Below are 22,344 nucleotides of genomic sequence, written 5' to 3'. Positions count from 1 at the left end.
AAAATAAACATGTTTACAGCACGATAGAAAAAAAGTGTTGATCTCTATAGCTAATTTCAACATTCATGACAACTGTATATGATGTCAGATGTGTGATAGATTGTTTGTGAGGCGTCTCTACAGTCTGTGAGTAAGATCCACCCCTCGCTCCTCCACAACCCAACCTGTCATACAAATATGGTCACTTCTGGCTACAAGAACCCAAGATGGCTTCAAAACGGCAGTCCACAGACCAATGGATGATGTCACGGTAGCTATGTCCATCATTTATACAGTTCATGCTCATATTTTGTGGTATCACTGGGGTAAAACAGATGCACAATAAAATCTGGTCTGCACTTGTCAAAAGGCTGTATCACTGATGCAACACTATCGTATGATGATTACAGATGATTACTGTTCTTTGCAGTCTGAATTCACACCCTTTTTATTTCTGGATCTGTATGTTTGTCTGCAAATCTGAACAAGTTAAACACTTTGTATTTAAGAAATATACTTATGTTCTTCTGTATCTCAGTGGTTCCTACAAACCTATTAGTGGATATTTAAATGTTAATGTGAAAGTAAATTAAGTAAATTAAACCTGTCTTTTGTGATTATTCCTGCTCATGAAAGTTCATGAAAAACTTGCAAAAGTATATGGCTGGTGTACACTTGTAAAAATGCATTGTTTATTTGTGAAGCTATATATTGGATGTTTTCAACCCTTTAACACCTGGATCGACATTGGTTGCCTTGTGCTGCAATCAGATGCCTTTCACTAGCATTTAAACCTCTGAAACCTGAGAAAATTGTTTGAGTTTCTTCCAGAAACACAGGGGAAAAAATCATAATGAGCAATTTGGCTGGAAATGTCCCAAAAACTTGATAAAACATAAACAAAAAAAAGAATATATATAGAAAAAAATAGAGAAAACTAATTATAAATTTATGAATTATATGCCTAAAATTATATCACAGAAAAAAAAGTGTTTTTGGACAATTTCTTATTAAGTAGCTCATCATCCTCTTCCCGTATTTTTGAAATAAATCAAGCCAATTTGCTCAGGTTTTAAAGGGTTAAAGGCCTGACAGAGACTGGTAGTGGTAGAAAAATGGTGGCTTTTTGATGATTTACCCACTATAATACAGGCTTTTTAATGTAATTCTTCTTTATTTTTCACGTTTTTCACATTTTTGGAGTGTCTAGATTTCTTCTTGTTTATATATTGTTCTTAAAATGTGCTGCGACTTCTGCTGATATTAATTAAGTTCTCATTTCTGTCCTGATCGTCAGTGCCAGCTGGGAACACCTGAGCCGACCGTCTCTCAGTTTCTCCTTCCTCCCCCCACAGGCATCCTGTTAGTTTTTCTGTGGTTTTAGTCCCATTTTCATGCACCTTTAATTATTCACACACCACAGACGTTTTGACCGGTCATAGTAGGAGAGACACAGGTGTTTCTAATAACACTAACGATGTCTCTGTTGTAAATGAGTGTCCCAGTGAGAGTGACAGTCAAGCAGCATGCTGGTGCCTGATATCAAAGCAGCTGACTGGAACTCAGCAATCATTCATTTATGAGTTACACCTGTGTTTTTTCTACTGTGACAAGTGAAAATCTCTTCTGTCAAAAAGGGCCAGTTTTTCCTATTCTTTGCCATTTTTAAAAAAATGCAAACTCAGCTTTTGAAGTAACAAATTACATTTACTCTCACTGATACTTTGGGTTTTTTCTTTTGTACACATTTTTGGAGTATTCCAAGATGGTGGAGCCTGTCGGTGAAGGAAATCACTCTGGTTTGCAGAAGAGAAACATAAATGGGAAATATAATCAAAGGACTGAAGTCAAGAGGGAGTCAGGTCTAAACGAACTTATCATGTAAGGTAAGACTGTTTTTATTTAACCACCAAGCTCTTTTGCAGAAATGTGTCCTGATGGTTTGTGCTGTTATTCACTGCTGCGTGGTAAATATGCTTTGGTCTTTCAACTTTGGATTGTGTTGTTAATGTGCGAAATGGCTAAATGGTGTAAAGGCGGTCTTCTGGGTTCCCTTTTGATTGACAATTATGTGCTGGTTGGCTGCTGGTCGTAGTCTTTGCTGTGAGTTTGTGTGCAACATTTTGACTGAAACACAGATGACGTGAGGCGATGCAACAGTAACCTTTCGTTGCCACTAGTGCTCTGATGTCGGTTTGGTGTGTCAATATCTTGTGCAAATCTGTTATAGGCCAGTCTCCCTGCTCCCAGCCTCTTAGGCAATTTGTATGATCACAAACACACACCTTTACACACACACAAACACTTGACCTCAGTGTCAAAGGTCAGCCTTTAAGGGCAAATACTGCAGCTGGCAAAGGGTGGAAAAGTTTTGCAGACCAACACTGGCATACACCTACAGTATGCAGAGCTGGTCGCAGCTTTAAAGGTTGTACCGGTTTAAATGCACCACCTGGTCAGCAGCTAAGTGACCCAAATTAAACATGCACTGGTGTAGGCTGGGTGTGGCAAAAATGCTAGATGATACAATGCTCATGGCTGTGTTCACTAAAGAACTTTAACCTTCTCTGAGAAATGTGACTCTCTGCTGTTTTGTGACAGTTGTGACTGCAGAGCTTTTTCAGCTCTATATGTTTGAAAACTGAGGAGCTCGGTGGGACAGAGAGACTGAGTGGACTGGTTATATTGGGACAAAGAGGCTCAGTGGTGTCATTACACAGCAGCACAGTCTGAGTGGAGTACTGGGACAGAGAGCTTGAGCGGACTGGTCGCATTCGGCTCTGAGAAGTTGAACCTGGAGCTGATTGTGGAGGACTTTGTGGTGCTCAAAGCTCACATAAACACTCTGACAGGTGATCACAATAACAAACTTAGTGTGGCAGTTTTAACTTTCTCCAGAGAAAAAGTCACCGCTGCTAGGCAACTTCAGGTTGTGTTTGTGTGCGCACTACATGTTGTGTATTAATTGTGCAGCTTTGTTTATTCTTTGATATTTGAGTTTTGTGGGTTGCAGCTGCTGCAGAGTTTATGCTGTTCTATAATCTGTGTTGTCTGCTTTGGGGATAATTTTTTCTGCTGTTGATTCTGTAAGAAGTGTCACGTTATTTGCTGTTGCACTCGCTGTGGTGTCCACTTGTTGGCCTGTTTATTGTTGATTATTCGTTTAATTGTCTGGTTACTTCTAATAGGGCGATACAGAGAAAGGAGGTTGTATATTTATGATCAAGAGGCAGTTTGCACCAGCTGTGAAGTGTCATCTACAGCAGTGGTTCCCAACTGGTTCCATTCCTGGTCCAGATTTCTCCTAAGTCATTATTTCAAGGTCCACATTTTAGATTCAGAATGGACCTGTGACCTACTTTTGGTTGGCAGCCCACCAATTGGAAGTCACTGGTCTACATATATGAAATGTCCCATGTTTGTATGGACATTAAGGTCTGGTGCTTGATGTGTAGACCTATACATTTCTTTATTTTGTTGCCTATGTCACTTAATTTGCATAATTTAAATGTACTTGTGTAAAATGTACTTTTTTACACAGGTATGATACTCTAGTACTCTTTCCATTGACCTCACAATTCCCTTGTATGGACTCATGAGATAACTTGTGACAAATGCTAAAAGACATCAACTTTTTTTGCCAACTCTTTAATGTAAGTCATATTTAACATGTGACAAATATTGTATATATTTTATTTATTCTTATTGTTATTGCTGTTCATTGTAGCATTGCACATGTGTTTATATTTTTAGATTTTGAACTTATATACTAGTTTTATACATTGCATTGTAGCATAAGGCCCAGTTTTCTATTTTACACATTTAGCACATTATACACATTTATTATTCAAATATTCCTGTACTATTACTTATTGTCTATTTCTGGGATTCTTTACATTTATGTTTTTCACGTTTTAAATATTTAGCATATTATACATACTTTTATTTTTAAATATCTACTTACAAGTGCCAATTATTTACTTTTGCTGTATTTCTATTTTCTTTTTTATATACTTGTGCTGGTACTTTTTTCTACTTTCCATAAGTCTCTGTCTCTATGCTGGCATCAGAGCAACTGTAATGAATCACAATTTCCCCCCCAAGAAAGTATTTCTGATTAAATTGAAATAATTAAAAAAAATTTTTTTTTTACCGTTATATGAAAAAAAACTGTTAGGTTGACAAAAAGGATATAGTGAATCTTTGATAAATATTCGTTTCCAGATTCACACACAGAACCATGACTTTTCTAGCACCAGAATTAGCACTGTTTACATTTAGCACATGCCAAAGCCTTCAGTATGTCCTCACATGTGTCTCTCAGTCAATAATCCACTAGATGTCTCTGTTAGACCTCAAATCACACTGAAGCTCCACCAAACACCACCTCTCTCAGCCTCCAAGGGGCCTGCAGCACTAAAAATGATCAACGGACTTGATGTATATGGTGTCACACTCCCAAGACAGTCAGTATATAGCTCTTTATCCAGCGTATAGGCAGCTCCACAAACATTACGCACAGAGAAGGCATATTTATCACAAGCAGCATGCATATTCATGGGCAGGTTGATGGAGCTCGTGGAGGGATGTGTATGAGTTCTCAGCACAGCGCTGAGTGCCGAAGCAGAAGGCGAATGTTAATTCAATTATACGGCAGCTGTTCCTTGGTGCCCATGGCCACTGTGTTTGCACTAGAACAGAAATCTTGTATTAGGTCCCTCGCCATAAAAGACCATTGCCAGGCATGAAAATGGGGACTGCCTGTAACCAAAAGCCATCAACCGTATTTTAAAGAGCTTTTAATGCTTATTTTTGGCAAGATTGAGGAATTTGGTGATGCTGCAAAGTAAGATTTGTGGGGTTGTTGTTTTTTGTTTTTCGCTCACTGATGATTTACGGAGCTTTTTGTTGTTGGTCATTGTTCTTTTGAATGTCACTCTGCTTGGAAGAAATTAACTCAAGTCAAGGGTGTTTGGAGAAACACAAGTGTGTGTCCTGTTGTTCCATCATTTTATTACATGAGAGCTAATTAACAGATACACAAACCCTCTTTTTTGTTTGTGTATTCTTATGAATTCATGCTCATGACTTTGCATTAACCCTTTTGAAACCTGGAACAACAATCCTCCTGTTGTGCTGTGTTCAGATGCCTTTCAACCTTTGAACCCTGAGCAAATTGGTTTGATTCAAAAATATCGGCAAAAGGCAACTTGACACACAATGTTCTCTAGATCTAGATTGTATTTTTTTTAATTACGTAAAAATGTCCATAAAATTATATTTGTAATTATCATAATTATATTTAACAATTATGTTACAGAATCATTATTTCTAAGAATTTGTTTTCATGTCTTTTCCTTTTTTTCAATTTTCTTTTTTTAAAATTCTTTACTAATTTCTTGTTAATTTGGCGCCCATTCCGTCTTAAACTGATCATTGCCTTCTACCGATGATTTTGAAATAAATCAAGGCAATTTCCTCAGGTTCTCCTCAAAGTGTTAACAAAAAAGAAAAGATGTATTTCTTGGTCTTCGATGCAAATTCAGTTTGTCCGTGCATTTTTGTGAGTGCTGATATTTGTGCTCCACCCCACCTCCTGTCCCAAGCTCGGGCTGAGCTCCAATACGACTTGGTAGAGGAAGAGTAGGAGGAGGAGGAGGAGGAGGAGGAAGAGGAGGAGGTGGGGGTGTGAAGGCATCCGCCAGCCTGTCCCTTCATTACCCAGCTCCCTGAGATTCACTCTGTGATTTAATCACATGGCCACTGGCGGGGACTGCTGCTCTGATGTTACCTGGACCTGCTAATAAGTTTGCTTTTCCTTCATCAAAAGGAAAACAGCCACACCTGTGGGAAGCATGAGCTCAACTGCACATTACATATGTAAAATATATGCACATATGCAAATTTGGAGGAACCAAAACACACACAAAAAATTTCAGTTTATTGTCCTTCTATTGAAGAAAAATGTAACACCTGCACACTTACTCTGTGCTACGCAAGTTTGATTAAGACAAAATTTAGAGGAAGATCCAAGTACACGCTGTCTTCATTAAATTTGTGTGACATGGAGTGAGTGTGCAGGCGTTACTTTTTACTTCAACGTATGCTGTTTTTTGATAGCCTTGCTCCGTGATGTGCATATAATTAGTCTTTCTCAACATATTGTTCTCCAGTCACACACAAACTCACACAGGTGACTGAGATAAAATATATAGGGGTACAACTTAAGATTATTTTCATTGTTAATTTTGATGCTTTTCCCCAATTGTTTGTTCTTTAAAATGCTAGAAAATAGTGAAATCTTTATTGCAGTTCAAAGTAAAATCTGCAAGTTGCTTGTTTCTCCAACAAACACTCCAAAATATTCAGATAAATGACACATAAGGCAACCCAACTTTATTTATATAACACCTTATCTGTAATTCAAAGTGCTTCGCAGTCAAAAGATAAGAGAAAAAATATATATAATTTGAAGAAAAAATAAGATAATTAAAAGCAGAGGCAAATTCCATAATAGTACTGAGGAGTTCAAGAACAAATTCCTAATTTTACTGTCATATAAGGCAAAGCAAGGTTATTTATAAAGCATCTTATCATACACAAATGCTATTTAAAGTGTTACATTCAAGAGATATTTGAAATAAAAGAAATCTTAAAAAAAGAATAAATTAACATTTATAAATGAAGAAAAAAAGTAATACAGGCAAGTTCAATAACAGTATCGATGAGTTCAAAAATAAGTTCATAAGTATACTGTCATATAAGGTAAAACAAGTTTATTTATATAGCACATTATCATAGATAAATGTTGTGCAAAGTGCCTTACACTGAAAGGGTAAGAGAAATAAAATATTAAAAATAATTAATAAAAACAAATACAGATACAAAAGAATGAAGACCAAATGATAAGTTTAATAATAAAACTGACAAACATTAAAACAAATCTTTTGAATGGAATAACTACAGTAAGAAAGTGATTAATAAAAGGCTGTGGCAAAGAATGAGGCTGGAAAAGCAAAAAATCCTCACATTTGACAAGTTAGAACTAGAAAATGTTTGGCATTTTGACTGAAAATTGATAAATAAAAAAGCAGCTGCCAAATGTATAGCAAATGTATACTGTAAATAAAATCTGATGCTGTCTCAGCAAGGCTACAGTGCGACTGGCCTTTTGTGAATCCCTCCTCTGACCTCACCAGAACGGACAGCGTGTTCTCGCCACTTTAACTACACATGACGGTGTCACGCAGCATGTAAAGTAGACACTGCATATCAAGCTGTTTAATAAAAATTAAACCCCGTCTATCGACTGGAAAGAGCACAGAGCTCTATTTAGAGTGACTGATCGAGAGCCCAGAATCAAAGGGCCCTGTGGCACGAGCTGCTAGTGTGTCTGGGAATTGGCCCAACTCTTAAAGAGCCAAGCTTCCCTCATCTTGACTGGGGGCAGACCCCCAAATAGGAAGAAGCCATTTCTGCTGGCAGCCAAGTGGCTCCTCTCTGGAAGGCTGACAGGTGAGGAGCCGAGGCTGCCAACTGTAACCCCCCGCACCCCCTCAGGTGGGCACAGGGGGCAGGGCAGACCCCCATCATGGCTCCAGCATTGTGACACACAGCAGATGATGCGAGTAGCAGAGGGCACTGAGCTCCCTGATGTCTGCAGACAAAGATCTGCTGTGAAAGTGGAAATCGCTCCAGCAGACTCCACACTTAGTGATGGATTATAGAAGATTCATAAATATTTTCAATATAGAATTGCGAGGAGGTACTTTCGAATAATGTAAAGGTGTGACTGAAATTGTCTCACTGTAACCTGTAACTTTCAGTGGTGGAAAATAACTAATTACATTTACTCTAGTAATTATTTCCATTGTGCCACATCTATTACCCTTCATATCATTGGGAAATTTTGTAGATTTTGCTTAGCTACATGCATCTGACAACCACAAGACATAATATTACATGCGTTTGTTACTGTTATTGCTGTGTATCTCTCCCTCTCGCTTCCCCTCTCTCTTTCTCTCTACTTTTTGTAGTTATTGTAATTCACATGTTATTTATGGCATCTATTGCACAAAGAGGCATCCCTCGTCATCCTCTGCCACGCTTCCTGAGGTTTCTTCCATTTTTTCCCTCCTGTTCCAGGGTTTCTTTTTTGGGAGTTTTTTCTTAGGCGATGTGAGGGTCTACGGGCAGGGGGATGTCGTATGCTGTAAAGCCCTCTGTGGCAAACAGTGTTTTGCGATAATAGGCTTTAAGAATAAAATTGACTTGACAAGTTATTTTGCATGTTATTTTTTAGTGGCAGAGGATGTAGTCAGCTCTTTTATTTAAGAAAGTACTCCACCATTTAGCATTGTACTCCTATAAAGTGGGCATCCTGGACTCGCTCTAAGAGCATCAAAATATGCCCCTTTTGTCACTATAATAACGCCAGGGGCACCACTTGTCTGTGTAACACACCAGGCTTTCCACCAACTATAATGTAAAGCTATCCGTGTCATTATTAGACGCTCAGAGTAACGGATGGATCGGAGCACAGAAGGAGCGGGAGAGAAAGTGAATGGGTCAAACAAACACTGGACTTTGACTCAGGAGAGCGGTGTTGAAGACCAACAAATGACAGCATTGGTTGTTGTGTTTGCGCCACTCTAGGTGTTTTTTTTAGCAACTTTCGTGATCTTTTCTTAACCATGATCAGATATTGTTTTGTTGCCAAAACCGAACCTTTTGTCTTTGCTGATTTGATCTGACTGCCTGATTTAATTTGCTTAAATCCTTCATCTTTTTGAATCTGCCTTCAACCACATTAAACACTACATTTTTGACAAGTGCTTTACAAATAAAGATTGTTGTTATTATTATTATTATTATTTCTGCCAACCCCTTTTTACCGCCATGTTTGGACCACTCAAAGCCAGGGATTCTTTTAGTGACATGGCAATCTTTTCCTAACCATAGGCAAGTAGTTTTGTTGCCTAAAACTGAACTCTGAGCTTCCTGTAAGTTGAATTCTGTGGCTAATGTCAACTGTAATCTTCTTCTTTCCACAGTCAAGTACTTTTATTACATAAACCTAAATGTTATCAAGTAGTTTTGTTGCCAAAACCTAAAGGCCGACCGCTTAAGTGAGTCACTCCACATGATTTAATGTCAACCACTATTTTTTCTTGATTAGAGTCAAGTAATTTTGTTGCCTAATCTAAGCACCAACCCCTTCTCACTGTCGTGTTTGTGCCACATATTGCTGGCTATTCCTTCGCCTACATCTTTTCCTTACCATAATTAAGTTTGTTGCCTAAACCTAAACGCTGACCCTCTCTGCATCAAGAGAAAGTGCAGAAGCCTGCCACTGGCATCATTTCAGCAACACCTGGGGCCTCTGCCCAAGCAAAATATGAGTACGGATACGATTACATTGATGTAGGATTCAGAATGGAAGGTTTTTTGTTTTATTACTAAGCAAAACGAGAGATAGCATCTTAATTACTCAATGTGTTTATCTTTCTTGTCATCATATGGCCTCTATATCACCCACAATGCAATGCAACCACAAACAGTTGGGTTGGAGATCCAGGTCTGTTTGCCAATAGCAGGTAATGTAGCCTGGTGTCATTGGCTTCAAGCAGAGATAAGGAGCAGGCTATTTTTTCTAATGGCAGACAATGAGATTTTGTTTTTGTCTTCAGCCCCAACTGACGAAATGACTTTATCTGATTTCGCGCAGACTCCTGTGGAGCCACAAAAGTCTTAATACAACTTTTTTTCACACATACTGTAATACTCTCCAACACCTGTAAACACACTTAGATGTGTAGAATCAGAGAAGTTCCCTGAAATGCAAATGCACATTTTGTTGTACTTTCATTTAAGTGAGATTATGAATGCAGGATAATTTACTTATAATGGAGTGTTTTCACACTGTTGTCTTACTGCTGGCTTAACCAAAGGATCTAAATGACAAGAAATTGTCAGAAAAACTCAGCATTGGCTGCTGAAGAGGTACTAACAACTGTCACATTAGTCACGAGTGACGAATCCAAAGATAATACTTAACTTCTTCCTTTATGTTGACTCTATTTTCAGCTGCTGTTCATCATGCAGCACTTTCCCTTTAAATCAAAGCCAATCTAACGCTGCAACACCATGTTGCTCGTTCTTGCTAAAACTGGTTAAACACAGATGGCGTGGTGTCATGTTGAGATATTTCCAGCAACGTTACAATGGAGTTTAATAGAGTGGAGAAGAAGGTGGAGTTGTTCTGAACAGCCAGGGGTGAATTTACTCGTTATGATTTATGACTTCTTCATCTTTCATTTTCAGTGCAGGAATGTTTTCAGTATGAGTGCCAACTTATGAGCTCTGGAGGTGCTGGTAGATGTTTTTTTTTTTCATTTTTAACTTTGGACGGAGCCTGATAGCTAGTTTTGCCCACTGCTTTCAGTCTTTATGCTAAGCTAATCACCTTCCTCAGACATAAGAGTTGCACTGATCGTCTCATCTAACTTTCAGCTTATTTGCTGACTATTGCTTTAATACAGGATGTTGACTTACAAAGTGGTTAGTATAAGATTTCCCAACAAATCTTACAATGTAATCTTTTGACTGAATGAAGTATTGAAGCTCAAACACTGCCATGTCAGTCTGAAGCAAAGACATAAGGACTAAGGTGGCTGATCTGGATTAACCATAAAGAAAAATGATAAAAGATAATAAAACAGGCTAAGAAGACTTCAGACAGACTCAGACTCAGACAAAAATGTCATAATGTTAACATCCACACAACGTAAGATTCTGTCATTTTTTGTCAAATTCTGACATTTCAAATATTGTCGACTCCATTTTCATTCCAACAAAAATTTAACATCTGTCCCATGTAAGAGTCCAACGTCTTTCTAAAGTTTTATTGACATCCAATGCCAGCTTGGATAGTCTATAAGGGGGGAAAAAGCATTTCAAACAATACTCATATTTGTATTCATTGTGGTACCAGCAACACTGATGTCTTCTATGTAGCTGATGAAATTGGCAGCATGTGACTCAGCAGCATTATGGTCAGCAAAACCGGATATATTTTTGCCAAACCAAGCTTCAACTGAATTTGCTCAGCAGACTAGAAACTGTGCGTCTGTGCAGCACTTTGCTAAGAATGAAAAGGGGTTTCAACTGCAGCGAGGCGACGATGAGTCGAGGACAGTTGATGAGGGAAGAGGGAGAAATACATCATATCAACACTTAGAGTGTCGATTAGGTGAGAAAACGATATTACAGCCCTGTCAATCATCCAGACTTCATGCTTGGAAAAAAAAGCAGAGCTGTTATAAAAAAAATGTAAAAAAGTTGGTACTTAGTTGGTAGAATAACGTAAGAAAAAACCCCCACAAACTTTATTTTATGAGCTTTTTGTTTCTGACTTAATTCGTAATGTGTTTGTTTATTCACATTTGTTGGCGTAGGTCAGACACATTTCCTCTGTGACTGTATCCTACATTTCATACAATACTTATACAAAACTAAAGATGTGACTTTTACTTAAATATGATATCTGACACATTTTTATTTATCTTATCACTTTCTGGGTATGGAAGTGTCGCATTCTACCACAACAGATTGTCGCAGCCACTTTGAACGTGTGCGAACAGATTGTGCTTTGAAAAAGAAACGGGCGCCTCCAGCAACATTTCACGTCTGCATCCCATCTCTGTCTGAAAACGGGACTAACATCTTTACATTATACATCTTCAAAAACATATCCATTATTCATAGCCACATATTTTAATACTATTAGCACTTCTGCGCCACCCACCTAAATACCTGTGTGTTTCTTATCAAAGCAGCAGTGACAGCCAGAGTTACTTTGTTTGGGTGGAAAGAAATGAGCTGGGATTAAGAAACTATTGTGGACCATCACACAAAATTAAATCAGATCTGTGGGGTGATTATATTTTTGTAAACTGTAATATTTTTGGAATTGGGCAAAGGAGAAACTTTGCTTTTACCTGCTCAGGAGTGTTGTTTGTATAGACAACAAAGGCAAACACACACACACGCAGAAACACACCGTGCTCCCACCTGTGTGGGTGGGGGGTGTGGCCACTCAGCAGCTGAGTGGGGCAGCATATGGAGTTTCTAATTGGGTAGAACAGCACAGCTGGAGGACACCAGTCCAGGACCTGGCCTCTGGTAATCAGTCCCACAATCCTCAGCCCTCCTCTGCACATCCACCGTGCTGCATGTGCACCTTTGGCGGGTGGGGGGGGGGGGTTGTGTTGTTGGTTGTGTTTCACTGCTACAACCAAGATGAAACTTCTCCACTGTTTTAAAAAATGTTTTCCCTTCTGTATCAAGGCCACATTTGAATTCTGGTCATTGACAGCCTGAACCTCCAGTTCATGATAACATTTAGCTCTTGTGGCTTTTGAGTTTGAATGCATTTATTTCAAATAGCTTTGGTATGTAATGTCACTTAACTTTCCATTTTTCATAAAGAAGTACTTCACTGCTTAGAGGATGGATTTCAATTACTTGGCTGTCAGTAGAATTTGGCAAAAAATGATCAGATAAAACAGAGAAAAGGGACTGTGGCATTAACTTTTGCTTAAGCAGTAGAAAACCTACAACTACCAGAATGCACTGCGCTTCAGCGGACCAATCAACACCTCACACAAACTTGTGTGTTTGACACAATGGTTGATGACAAATGGTCTCATATTAAAGCCAAATGATAATCTAAAATGTAACAATTAGTCACAGAAACTTGGTTTATATTTAATCAGCGCTGCTTAGTTCTCTTGTTTGATCTCAGTTTTTTCAGTTTCTGTTTTCAGTATGCAGGAAATGGTATGGTGCCCACTTCCTGTTCACAAACTTTTGGTATTACGCCTAAACAGGGCTCTAAAATATGTTCCTGAAAATGTTTTAGGCAAAAAAAGGCAGTGAAGGAACATAATCTTAGTTTATATTCAATCAGCTCTACCAATGTTTACCATTTGATCAGATTTTGTGTTTGATAGAAAGGGAGAAAGGCTGGTCTGTGTTTTGGTCCACTTCTATTCTTTTTGTGTCTGTGGTGGTGGCAGGGGTGGCAGGCAATACGAAAATGATGAAGTACAGTCTGTAGTTTGAGCAACAGCCCCAAGAGCCAGCAAAACTCTGCTGGATGACATGTTTTGCATCATCTGGCAGTGTTTTGCTGGGGAGCAGAAAAGGGCAATGGCCACTGGTTAGATGAATGGAAGTTTACCACATTGTTTTTAAACAAAGCTGGTTGAAAATCGGTAAAGTATCGCTTTAATTATACTGCTTATATTATACTGAATTACACTGATTCTGTCAGAATTTGGTAATAAGTGACTATGCTGACATGCACAGTAATATTTCACAATATTCTGAATATAAAAATATACAGAATTTATGTTGGTCATATAAACAGCATATTCCTTCTAGATAATTCGAATCAGGCCTTTTTCCAAATGAAGCATTTTCAAACGCACTGCAGTTTTTTTGTCCACAATCCATCCTTATCACCTGTGACTCCCATACAGTGAAACAACATAACATACACTTGAACATAATCAACATATCCTCATATGGTTTGTATAATAGCTAACAAATTAGTGCCCTACAAATGACATAGCAGACTTTTGCTCTTTATACTACTTCCTTCCTTAAGTGCATTGGTCATGTGATGGCAGCCTTTTCGATTACGTGGGTTTTACATGAACTGGCTTACGTGTATTATGTACGAACTGTGGTGCGTTACTTTTCATAGATATACAAACTGACAGTGTATGAGAACAACCTGACATAATCAAGCAAAATCTAATTTCTAAGGGACCAGGTTGGTAGTTTCTTCCTTTTTAGCTAATTTCTCCTAAAATAAGACTTTAAACTCAAACAGACTTTTACCTGGTTGACTAAAGGAAGGGAAAGGAAATGCGTAGATACACTCGTGGCACTGCAAATTAGCAAATTGTTATGAGTTTTGGGAGCTTTTTATTCTAAACACAGACAATAAATCTGCCAGCAACAGGTTTATGGCGTGAGAACAAGAATTTGAAACTGATTTAACAGCCGTAACCCAGGTATTCATGTGGGTATTAGGGTATCAACAAGTACTCAAAATAAATCACTTGCACTTGTCTTTGGGACTACTTAAGCACTTCCTTATTTGGATTTAGTTAATTGTATATGCATCTAAACATAAAGTAATGCAAAACAAATAGTGAGAGTTGTTAGATCGCTGAGAAACTGAAAATTAACAGTAAAAGGCTCATTATGGAGTCAGCGTCAGAATGAAAAACACACGCTTTGGCTTTGGAGTTTATCTGGAGCGTTCTTCTGCCTCAGAGGGTTTTTACTAAAGAAAAGATCTATAAATAGTTATGTAGTAAATTAGATTTTTGGACTTATCACCGCACCATTACTACATCCTCAACCGCTTCACCTCCCACTCATCATCCAGACACAAACTCCCTTTAAGTGCTGACATCAATTGAGAAACGCTTGCAACTCAGCGTGCGATCAGTGGCGCCTTCATTTGCAGCTCTACACCGCGCACCGTGCCTATAAAAGCTGATAATGTGATAATTAAAAAAGCTGACAGGCAAGAACTGTCAGCGAGACACCCTGATTTACCAGCCTCTGCTATTTGTTATACCTCTCAAATTACAATGCTTCCACCCTTGAAGTGTGACACTTAAAATATCAATCGAAATAATTAAGCAGGTAAGGATTGTTGTGAGAAAAAAGAAGTTAAGGAGTCTCGGCGGAGGAGTCTTTTGTGATGAAAACCGTCCTAAAAACATCACAGGATCAGACCTGAAACAAGGATTTCTCGCAGACAAAAGATCACTGCCATGTCTCTCTCTTTCCCTCTCAACCACACCATGATTTATTACCTGAAAAGACAAGAGAACTAATTAGTGGAGTAATTAATTAATATAAATTTGCATATTTGCATTTGCAATTAGTGCAGTCAACTGATTAGTCTGAGATGGGGAGTTTGACTCATCAGATGCTAGTGTGTGTGTGTGTGTGTGTGTGTGTGTGTGTGTTTGTGCGCGTGTGTGTACTGGACCGGAACGATCAGCAGACCAGCTGAGGCATTTTGGGGGGGAAGGCAGTGATGAAGGGACTGGTTTTTTTTTTTTATGTTTTTGGGGGTGTATCTGCCCATGTACAGTATGTGTTTGTCCACATGTTTGGTGCCCTGTCTCACACACATTAAGGTCAAGTGTATGCACAGTCACCAGTGTGTCTAAACGCTATCTTAAACCTTGGTGTGGTGGTTTGTGCTCTGACCAAGGTGTCGTCAGCACGCCGCTGCACAGCCCTGTGCTGCTGATCGATGTCTTCTAATGTCCGATACAGAGAGATTGATAAGTCGCTTTAATTGATTCTCCTTGCAACAAGGTCATTCACAGGCATACATTTGCGTGTGCGCTTGTGTGTGTGTTCCACATAACTGAGGAGTGCATATACCCATATCGAGTGCCAGCTGTGCCCCAGTGTGGATTTGGCAGCGTGCCACTGGGCCTTTTCCACGGGGTGTACTTAATGTCTACGGTCCTGAGGTACCAACACTGTGCACGCCCCCCTGGTATCACACCATCCTCTGCATGTGAGATGCCTGCTGGAATTTTCCAATCTTGTACGGAGCTGCAACGATTAGTCAATCAGCCGATTGATAGAAAATTAATCTGAAATCAATTAAGAATCACTTGATAAATATTCTCTCTTTGCTGCCTCTTTTAAACTGAATATCTTTAAGTTTTGGACCGCTGGTCAGACAAAAAAAAAAAACATTTGATGTCAAGAAGGACTGTGAAAATGTGACTATCATTTAAAAAATTCTTACATCAAAGATTTATTGGTTCATTGGTTTATTGGTCTGCAGATGAATCAACGATCATAATTTTATGTTATATAACACATAGACGCCCATAGTAAACCCATGAGTTTTGTTGAGATTGGCTTTACTTCTTCAATGTTTCACCTGTCACCCAACAGGTATAAAGTATAGTATACTATATAAAGTACAATAACAATTATTGTTATTATCAACTTTTGTCCCTTCTAAACTTTTTTTTTCTCCTGCCCTCATTAAAACCCAACAACTTGTCAAACAAACCATGTCCTAACCGACTCCAGAACAGGGCTGCAACTACAATTATTTTCATTGTCGATCATTTTCTTACTAAATGGATTATTTGATTAGTCTATAAAATGTAAGAAAGTAGTGAAAAATGTCGTTCAGTGTTTCCTAAAGCTCAAGATGATGTCCTCAGGCATTTTGTTTTGTCCACAACTGAAAGATGTCCCATTTACTGTCATAGAGGAGGAAAAAAAACAGAAAATATTCACATTTTAGAAGCTTGAAAGAGAATTTCGATTTTTTTTTCCTAAAAAATTACTCAATTGGAGATTAATTTAGTAGTTGACTAGTAATTGATTAGTAGTAGCAGCTTTACTCCATAACAACACATAGAAGTGTTTTCCAATCTGATGCCTTTATCAGCACAATGACATTATTTGTCTCTCATTTAGTTTAAAAGAAAAACATTGAACAAAAAAGTAAAGTACAGTACCCTACATACAGAAGTGACATTCATTTTGGGTCAGTTAGACCCACAGACTGTATAAGTGATGGACGTAGCTTCCATAACTGCAGCCATTGGTTTGTGGTGTACCATTTTGAAGCCTCAAGTTCAGCATTTTGACTGTTGCCATCTTGGTATTCTGGAGCCAGAAGTGACCATATGTGAGTATTAACATGGGTTTAACATGGAGGGTCTGTGGGGATTGATTCTGTATCGAAGCCAACCTCAAGTGACCATTCAAATAACTGCTGTTATTGGAACTTCTGTGTTGGCTTCATTTTTCAGCCCTGGAGGTCGCTGCTTGGTTAGTGAAGTCTGTAGACGGTACGGAGCAAATACAAGATCACTGCCTTTTTGTTTTTCTTATTTGCAGCTTCCATCAGAAATGCATTTTTAATTGGTTTGATTTACTGTAATTTAATTATCTTGCTTTGGGGTTTAGGAGAGACCTTTGTTCAAGACCTTCAAGTTTGGTTTTTTTTAGTGTACCTATCTGTATTTGGCTCACATATTTTACATAACTAGATTTTAATGTGTGGGATAGATGCAATTCAGGGACAAAATGAAAGTCAAAACTGAACTTAGCCAGGCAACAAAGTTTTTATGCACTACAACATGAGATCTGCTCCATATCTCGTGTTTTTTTTTCCAATTCATGCTGTAAACCAGTAATACTCAACTTATGGCCCGTGGGCTAAATGTGGCCCACAATAGGGTGCCCAGTGCCCCCCCAACCACAATGGAAATACATTGATTAACACTGGGATTTTTTATTTTTAAATAATGTGTCTGAGTACACAAAAAGGCTTCAACAGAGACATGCTTATTTAAAAGTGCCAGGGGAGGATCCCCCAGCTAGGGGTGTGCCATATCATATCATTCATGATGATATCAGTACAATTTTTATCGCGCGATTTGGCATGAGAGTCCTGAATGTTTTAAAAACAGTGTTAGCAATACAGCTCAGAGTGAGCCCAGTCAGCGGCTCCTCTGACAGCAGCACAGCCTCTCTCTCTCTCTCTCTCTCTCTCTCCTTTACGCCCCTGTAAATGAGTCATTTGTGGTTGATTTTATTCGTCATAATGTTAAAATTTTATTCGGAATCTGAATCTCATTCTGAGATACTGTTGTTGCTTACAAAGTAAAGAAATGCGAGAGAATTTGGGTTAAATTTTTACTGAATACTTTACTGTTACGTTTATGTTGACACACAAAACTAACACTTATTTAGTTGCAATTGTATGTTGAAATTAACAATCAAATATTCTCTGTTTTGGTCATTGTCAATAATATTGTTATATACCTTGACTTTCATATTATTTTAAGACCATATTGTCCAACCCTACCCCCAGCCCTTCCAACAGAGGTCCCAAATGCATACAGCTGACCCACACAGGGCTGCTGAGAGTTGATTTCCATTGTTTACCAGCTTTATCTGATAAATATTATCTAATTTATTAACTGGTCACAAGCCTCCTGTCATGTTGCAAAAGTGGGCCTTGGACTATCTATCTATCTATCTATCTATCTATCTATCTATCTATCTATCTATCTATCTATCTATCTATCTATCTCACCTGTTGAGGACGCCTGCAAACAAGCACATCCCTCCTTCTTTTTTTTCTTGCAGACAAAAAGACATTAATTCATCTTTCTTACACGCAGATATTAGTTGTTATCCCTCTCCAGTCTGTGTTTTTGACGGTAAACGCGGGCCTCCCGGTGCCCATTACCGGAGCTGCCAGATGATCGGTACGGAATGGAGGTCCCATGGGACACTGAACACGTGGTCTCGGCTGCCACAAGACGTCAGCGGCAGATGGCATGGGTACCCGCTGTTGGCATGAGTGTCATTCCTCAAAGAGAGAGGGAAGGGGAAGAGAGAGAGGGAGAGAGAGTGAGGGAGAGAGAAGAGGAAGAGCAGCACAACACTGCAAGGCAGAGAAGAGAGAGTCCGCAGGTTTCAGCTTTTCCCCTTTAATTTGGGAGAAGAAGCTGCAGCGCAGAATCAGAGGAGATTTTTGGGAACATGCAAGGCGCACGCTGACCACAGGTTAGTATTATTATCTTTATATCAGTGTGTTGACTTGTAGAGTTTGTTTATTGATTAAACTGGCTTTTTAAAAAATCATCATTATGGTAAAAGGGATTAGAAAAGGTTGTTTTTTCATAAGACAATGAAGTTGAGTGTCTTTGAAAAGGTAGCACGCTGTGACATTGGCCCTGCTTGCCAATTTGTTCCTCTTCCTCTTGGGAGGACCCATTCACAAGGTAATTAACTGACAACCTTCAGAAGAAGTCGGTGTTGTACTCTGTCCTCACAGGTTACGCTTTATTTTTTTACAGGAAATATGTTGACACTGCCATTCGAGGAACCTCATATGATGTGTGAGCCGCGGTTTGGTGCCAATTATCCCCGTGAAAGCTTACCTGAGAGCCTGGAGCAGGAGCGCCAGCACGAGCCAGAGAGGTCCAACTCAGACATGAGGGAGGCCGAGGATGACATCTCCGACAGAGAGGAAGACGAGAGGGAGGACGATCAGGATGACAACGGGCTCCCTAAAAAGCGGGGCCCGCGAAAAAAGAGGCCCGGCAAGGAGCACGACAGGGCCAAACTACGGCGCCAGGAAGCCAACGCCCGAGAGCGCAGCCGGATGCACGGCTTAAACGCGGCGTTGGAGAGCCTGCGCAAAGTTGTACCGTGCTACTCCAAAACTCAAAAACTGTCCAAGATTGAGACCCTCAGACTGGCTAAAAATTACATCTGGGCCCTGTCAGAGACCCTGAGCGCGGGGAAGAGACCGGACCTGCTCGCCTTCGTGCAGACTTTGTGCAAAGGATTATCTCAACCCACGACCAACTTGGTGGCCGGTTGTTTGCAGCTGAACGCGAGAAATTTCCTCACAGACCACAACGGGGAGGTGATGTTCTCTGGCAGGTCGCCATATGATGCCATGTACTCGTACCCCGGCTCAGACATGAACACGCCCCCCGGCCACAGCGGCAGCGGCTTGGACAGCAGCGCCAAGCCGTTCAGACACTACAGCTACAGCGGCGCGTACGAGCCCTACTATGAGAACCCGTCCCCTGAGAGCGGGAGCCCACATTTTGACAGCCAGCTGAGCCCCCCGATGAACTTTAACGGGATTTTCTCCCTAAAACACGACGACCCACCAGACTACGGTAAAAGCAGCCACTATGGCATGCGCTACTGCAGTGCGCCAGGACGCACGGCTCTTGCGCACAACTCCATGTACCGAGTCTCCCAAGAGGGCCGTTTCCCCTACGATCTGCACGTCCGCAGCCAGTCCTTCCAAGCACAAGGGGAAGTTAATGGCTCTTTCCACAATTAATCAATCAGCTGGACAAAGTTCAAGTTTCAGAAGCGATGCAATTTCCCCCCGCAGATGTCGAGAGTGGAACGAAATGGACTCCAGACACACTGATGCACTGCAAAAATATGCCCATTTTAACGAGTCATGTTGTGTTCAGTCTTGTTTTTCTTCCAAACATGGTAAAAGTCTGCAAATTAGAAATGATGATTTCACCAGATCTCGAATCTTGTGTCAATATAAGACAGAAAAAAGATTTAAAACAAATTTTAAAAAATCAGAGCCTTTTATTGATTTAAAGGAAATTCAGATTTAATGGCCCAATGTCATATTTCCAGTGGGAAAACACAAAATTAGAGTAATTCTATGCAGGTTTTGAGAAACTTGTTTACAGAGTGCATTATATTGTTTCGTAATGACTGTAATGCAGATAATGATCATATAAAGCTGATATTGTCGACAATTAATTTGATTTTTCTGCTTATTTAATCAAATCACAGCAGTCGGTAAAATAATTTTCGTGGCGAAATAAAAATCAACTAACTGAAACAATCGGGGGAAAAGAAAAGACGTTTCACCTCATCAGGGAAGTTTGCTGAGACATGATTGGAGTTCACAGATTCAGTCTGTTAGCAATAAAGGTCAATTGAGCTATGCAAGGCAGCCAAATGCAATCTTTGCTTATAAAAAAAAGGTATATGTCTATATCCTCTCACAAGGCGTTTCTCATAATCTAATTAAAGTGATAACAATAACACAAAATTAACTATTTAAAAAAAGACGTGCACGTGTTTAGGAGACCTGATGATGATGTCATCTGAACTTGGTCTATAAATACAGCAAGTTGTGGGGAAAAAAAGTTTAAATTTAAATGCATTTGTATTTGGAGTAAATAGTGTGGTAACGAGGTGAATGTAAATTATTATTGTATTTATTTATTTATTTAAGCTTATTTATTATAAGTCCGTCAATTTGAATGTTGATAATATATTATAAAAAATATTGTACAATTCAGCAGTGTTACCTTTTTATGTGAATTTCCATAAAGTTTGTTTCTGTTGCATCGTTGTATATTTCACTGCAGCTGGAAGGAAACTAATTTTGTGTGAGGTGAAGAAAAATGTTTCAGAACTATAAGAGTCCGAATAACATGCCTTAAAAAAGAGATGATGACCGTCAATATGCAACAAAATGACAGTTTTGGACAGTTTGATGTGAACTTTTTACACTTCCTTGTTCCTGCTGAAGAGCAACTGTGATGCACTTCATGTATTTCTGCACAATGTTGGTGACTGTACTCATAAATTCTGTTGATTTTGTAACTTTTACCGATTTATGAATGGTTATTGGAAGATTTTTTTCCTTACACCATCAAACACACACACGCTCACACAATGTACACGCACGCGCACGCTCCTGAGAACTCGTTATGGATCGAAATATTCGTGAAATAATGTGTTAATGTTTTGTGATGTGTTTTATCGCAATAAAATGAAGAGGCTGTGAGAGGCTTTATGTTGCAGCTCCTCAGCTTTCTGTGAAAATGATCGACAGCAGGAAGACGGCATTTAAAATAATAATAAATTGTTAGATTAATAAGATCAAAACGCCCCGGGCGCAGTTTTATTTATTTATTTCTGTGAAATTGAATCTTTTTAATAATCTTGCGCAACCTCTGAATTTTAGGTGACAGTACATATAAGGCCTCTGGTATAACAGCAACGTTTTATTAATTTATTTTATTCATTTAGAAATGCTAGAATTAAGCAAAACATAGAAAGGCCAGCATTTTATCAGGGGTTTTTTTCTCTATAGCGATGCAAAATATTTAAATTTCACTGAAATCGGGGTTTTAAAATTAAACAGTTAAAATTAAAATACAAAGGTGCGAAATCCAATGCAGCGTTTTAAGATTCTTTTTCTGAAAAAGGCTCGTCGATATAATTTGATTTAATTTCAGTCGATCAGATGGCTGATATGTGACAAATATGTCCACGAGGTGTTGGATGTCAGCCAGAGATCCCAGTGCTCCCAGTTAGGAGAGATGCAGCATCTCCCTCTCTGTAGTATGAAGAAAAAATAAGCTTCTTTTTTCAGTATTTTTTGTCCAGTGCTTTTTTTTTCTCGCTCTTTATATGATCCTAAACATCTGGATTGAAATGAAGGTTTATAAAAGGACAGTGGCGGTCATGCTGCACAGAGGCACAGTTGTGACTTTTGATATTGAGCTCTAAATAAATAACACTAAAGCACAAATAAAACTGAAACACCTACATATTAGCTATTTATTAGGTTCAACTCGCGATTTTACGAACCGTTTGCAGGAAGACTGTTTCATATAAACATAAGGAGGAACATGAAGCCGATGTGGGAAAAGGTAATAAGTTTGTGTTTTTGATACTGGTTTATTCAATTCTCAAATTTTCTTTGAC

The 22,344-nt window shown here is 39.0% G+C and overlaps 1 protein-coding gene across 2 annotated transcripts; it reads left to right on the top strand.

Moving 5' to 3' along the window:
- The first annotated feature begins 1,462 nt into the window (after nt 1-1,462).
- On the top strand, nt 1,463-21,423 carry neurod6b (neuronal differentiation 6b). 2 transcript variants are annotated; one of them, XM_042498166.2, is made up of 2 exons: nt 1,463-1,865; nt 18,927-21,423. In XM_042498166.2, the coding sequence occupies exon 2, from the start codon at nt 18,932-18,934 to the stop codon at nt 19,931-19,933; it is 1,002 nt and encodes a 333-aa protein (XP_042354100.1). In that variant the 5' UTR covers nt 1,463-1,865; nt 18,927-18,931; the 3' UTR covers nt 19,934-21,423. The 2 variants fall into 2 exon arrangements, with proteins under 2 accessions (XP_042354100.1, XP_042354102.1); XM_042498168.2 differs by lacking the exon at nt 1,463-1,865 and adding an exon at nt 18,444-18,633.
- The last annotated feature ends 921 nt before the right edge of the window (nt 21,424-22,344 follow it).

This window comes from Plectropomus leopardus, chromosome 12 (genome assembly GCF_026936395.1).
Source record: "Plectropomus leopardus strain MGB_pleo_1.0 chromosome 12, ASM2693639v1, whole genome shotgun sequence".
Lineage (NCBI taxonomy): Eukaryota > Metazoa > Chordata > Actinopteri > Perciformes > Serranidae > Plectropomus > Plectropomus leopardus.
Note: the sequence above shows the minus strand (reverse complement) of the source record. Positions and strands in the feature narration are given on the sequence as shown.